Raw genomic sequence first — 4,444 nt, forward strand, 5'->3', positions numbered from 1 at the left:
TAAAATGATTCTGCAATTCTATTTTATATTCCTCTCTTTTTTTATTTTTTTTAAGAAAGAGTTGCATTTTGTCAATGGTTTATCACAATAATAGTTATCATGAGTAGAAAAAAAACCATGGTACTAGCTGTGAAAAATGTGGTCTTGCTGTCAGTTGTTGGATTCTGTTTAAGTCTTTGAATAGAGCAATTTTACAGAATTCTAGCACTTTGCAGGATTTTGCAAATTGTAAGTCATGTGAAAAGCCTCTCATCTACAGAGTTCCACTGAGTCCCACAGATCTACCTCATTACTCCAGGTAGCACTTTAGGGCTACAAAGTATCTTCCTATGCGCGCTAGGTAACAATAGTTATTAGAACAAGTGATGAGCTGAGCAATTTTAGTAAAAGAGAAAAAGGAACTAGACCAGGCCCAGTCTGAAAAGCAAATCATTATCAAAAGCTGTTTCTGTAGGTAAGCAGTTAATTCTGTGACTAGCTGAATTCTGATTCTTAAAATCAACACAGCAGAACAGAGGGTGTTGTGTTAATGACTCTGTTTACTTACGTTATAATCATACATATTCACATATGATTAATGACTAAGTATACAGTGAATCTATAAAACCCAAGGACGTACAGTACCAACTGGTGTTCCTGCTTCATTGTTACCTTGGAGCCTAATGTGATATGTATCAGTTTGATTGGATGGTTTCTCTCAATCCCCCAAAGCAGAATAGGAGTTAGCTATAACATTCTAGTTCACTGAATCGTTATTTCTATTCTAGGAAGGCTACTCTTTCCATCTCAACAGAACTTGAAGACTGGTATCAAAATGTATTGTGGAGATTATGTGAGTATAATGATCTGTTCTCTGAAATCTTTCAAAAGTTTTCATTGCTCTTGACTTGTCGTCACACCTATAGGGATCCATCTTCCTCCACTGGTAGAAATTAACCTCAGGTGAGGTTTATTTGTGATTTAAATCTAATTCTGAGGTTGCTTATAGTATATATGAGGTGTCTGAAATGAAGATTAAAAGATAAATATTTTATTTGTTCCTGTCTTATGATTTTAGACCTTTCAAGACAAAATAATTTGTCATTTATCTTTTAGTGAGACTTTTTGTATGTTTTCTATACTTGCACTTAGCTGTTACACAAGATACAAAATTGCTTACTATCACCTTATTGTATTAAAAATGTGAGTTGTTCAGAAGATACCGATTCATAGCATTATTTTGGTGGGTTTGTATTTTCCCAAGACATCATGTAACTGCATAAAGTAACTGAATAACATTATCATTCATAAATATGTGCTTTTGTTCACAATGTGAAAAAATATTTTAAAGGAAATTAATGCTACCTCTAAAAAGGCCATAACACAGGAAAGCTATTAACTATTTTTCCACATCAATAAATTATAACAATAAATTAAATGGTTTCTGTAGCACTCTTTAAAAAGCTAAGAGTAAACACAGCAATTTTAAATCTTCATTCTGAAAGCAAGTTTAGTAATTATTTCTTGACAACAAAATATGAAATTATTTTATGTACCTGACTTACAGATAATCATGTTCACTAAGGATTTTCATATTATTTTAATTATTATTAATAAGAATAATTCATTCCTCTCACATAATTTTTGCATGTGTATTCCAAATAAATTTATATATTGATACATAATTTTCTAAAAGATTAATATTTTTTCCTTGTTTACTATATTTGAAAGTATAATTGCACTACTTGTTCCGATATCATCAATAAAGTATTTATTCCTATCAGTTTAGATTGCACAGATTAGTTTTTTAAGTCATAGGTATTGGATGGGTTTTACTAACCAGTTTGGTTTTCTGCAATTTGGGATCTTGCATTCTTTACTCGACCAGTTAAGAACTGAAAAGTATTTTTTCTTTTCTTAAGAAATCCCAAAATGTTAATACACCTTCAATTAAGAAGCATATGAAATATGAAAAATATTAAATATAAAAAATTAATTTGAATTATTGTTATCGAAATCTAGTTGGTTCTTTCAGATTATTGCCTTTATATTTTATGTTGCAAATATTAGTTATTATGTATGTTATTGTGGAAAACTGTTATATATGCATATATTTATAAGAATAACTGGATAGGATGGAGTTCCTCAAGATCAAGAGTGAGATATTAACAGCAGCAGTTCTGCTAGATTCAGCAACACAGAGTGACATTTTTATCAGAGATTACACACACAAAATGGCTCCCCCCTGTACCACTGAGGTAAAACTACCTGAAACTAGATAAAATTTATTCTGTCATGTCTCCAAATGACATTAACAGGGAAAGATGGGAGACTTTGGAGAAAAAAAAAATATCTGTTTTTAAAAGTATCCCTTACATTACCATATTATAGACTAGTCAAATGAAATGTAACACATACAATAAACTCACAGTAAATCAAAATAGCCATGAAATTTTTATTGAATAAAGTTGCCAACAAAAGATACCTTTGCAAAAGTAAAGCTAGCTCACAGCATGTAATTAGCTAATAAAGCAAGTACTTTATTTTAGTATGGGAAAAAATTCAGACTCAGGAGTTTGTCCTCAATTGTTTGTTATCAGCTGAATGACTTACTAAACAAATATTATTAGAGGCTTATTCATACTTTAGATTGTTTTTCCATCACAAGACTGAATTGCCTGAACCTTACACATTATAATCTGATAAAAGCTGCCTCAGCTTTTACTAATACTTTTGCTGAACTGCTCATGGCTTTGGTCAGGAAAAGCTGTAACCCCTCTCTGTGCAAGGACAGTAGAGTGCAAGTATCATTTTTCAGATTTATTACAAGTTTTACAGTCCCTTTCCAATCTCTTAGATTGTTTTGATTCATTCCACTAACACTACACAAACCTGTTCTGTCTGCACAGCTGTTTTGGAATCAGTTTCTTTACAAGAGTTACATGCACAAGTGCAAATGCATATGTATATAGTGCCCACTTGGACTACCTTTGTGTAAACAGACCTGTGTTTGTTTAGATGAGGGTATCTTGATGTCAGAAAGAGGATTAAAATTCTTACCGTAGAAAATCACTGAATCACCTCTGGTGGTTGGTTTGTCTTATCTTTAGATGCTTGGATACTTTATAGGGGAAAAAGCAAAATATTGTTCATCTTCTTCTTTCTGAATAATAGATACCTTTTTCATTAGGATGCAGCAGAAGAAAGAAAGCATGAAAACTATTTCTCCATGCTCAGATACGCCATCTGGTCTAAACTAACCCATAAAATGCCACTTCCTTTTGGAAATCACTTTTCTTAGCTGCGCTTTGAAGGCATTTTCTTTCTACTGCAGAAAGCCTTGCCATGCTGAACAGTGTACTTACAAACAGTGCTCCAGCAAAATGGTGCACGTGATGTGGGATGCTAGAATCTAGATATCAAAATTAAAACAGGCTTTTAAATTGTGGGATTCTTCGTGTTCTTTCAATGACCATACCAGGCATTTCTCTCCCTGGTTTCTTCAGAAAAATTGGCTGCATTTCTGTGTATTTGTCCATCCATCTGTCCCTACCTGTAACTTTGTACTTGACAATGATTTTCTATTCTATTTGGCAGAGGAATTACTATCTCTTCTGAAGTTTTGTGAAAATACTGCTCGATGGAGCTGAAGGAACCAAATTCTTGAGCCAGGATGAATACAATTTTATTTTTACTGATTTTTTTCTTCAGTGAGCTCTCTTTCAAGCAGCAAGTTTTCCAGCTAGTGCACTGATAACGCCTGAATGTTTATAGTTAGTGCCAAGAGACCAAGGAGACTTGGCTCTACTTGTCAGATTTACTGCTTTAGGCACTAAAGGAGCAGAAGAGTTGTATCTACAACCCTCCCATATAGGGAGGAGAGAACTAGACAGATGGAAAAACTGACCAACCATTATTCCATTCCATATATCTACGTAGAACTTGGTATAAATTCAGGGATCACAGAAGTCAACTCCCTTCTTCCTTCTTCTTCCTTACTCTTCCATCAATGGCTGGCATCCAGGGAGGACTCCATCAATCCATCACCATTGATCCCTTGGCTGTGCATTCCTGACCCTCATAACTCTCCCCTCAGCTCCTGTTTCTGAGTCATTTCATATCCAAAGAGAGTGCCATGGGAGTTGCTGGGAGTGGGGGAAGTGACAGGGTTTTGCACATTCCAGCACATACTGGTATATAATTGTACATATTTTCTTATCATTAGTATTTAATTAAAGCTGTCTAGTTTAGTTTTCAATCTGGAAGCTTCCCTCCTTATTTTCTCTCTCCTTCCCTACCTTGGGGGGGAGGTGATCAAGAGTATTGTTGTCACTGGTTTAATTGTCGATCCTGAGTCAAACTGTTAAAAAAACAGTTTAAAAATAACAGTTTAAACTCAATAATAATTTATCCTATTGGCCTAGCATTAGCAATACTTAGGATATAGGACAAACTCTCTTTTACC

The 4,444-nt window shown here is 34.0% G+C and overlaps 1 protein-coding gene across 1 annotated transcript in view; it reads left to right on the forward strand.

Annotated features, from left to right (window-relative positions):
* Positions 1-814: 814 nt before the first annotated feature.
* ANXA10 (annexin A10) overlaps positions 815-4,444 on the forward strand; it is a 25,612-nt gene continuing 21,982 nt past the window's right edge. The window contains exon 1 of the mRNA XM_009995933.1: positions 815-832. Within this exon, the coding sequence (XP_009994235.1) occupies positions 815-832 (18 nt within the window). The remainder of the gene's footprint in view (positions 833-4,444) is intronic.

The sequence above is a fragment of the Chaetura pelagica genome, unplaced genomic scaffold (genome assembly GCF_000747805.2).
Source record: "Chaetura pelagica isolate M959 unplaced genomic scaffold, ChaPel_1.0 scaffold142, whole genome shotgun sequence".
NCBI classification, from domain to species: Eukaryota; Metazoa; Chordata; class Aves; order Apodiformes; family Apodidae; genus Chaetura; species Chaetura pelagica.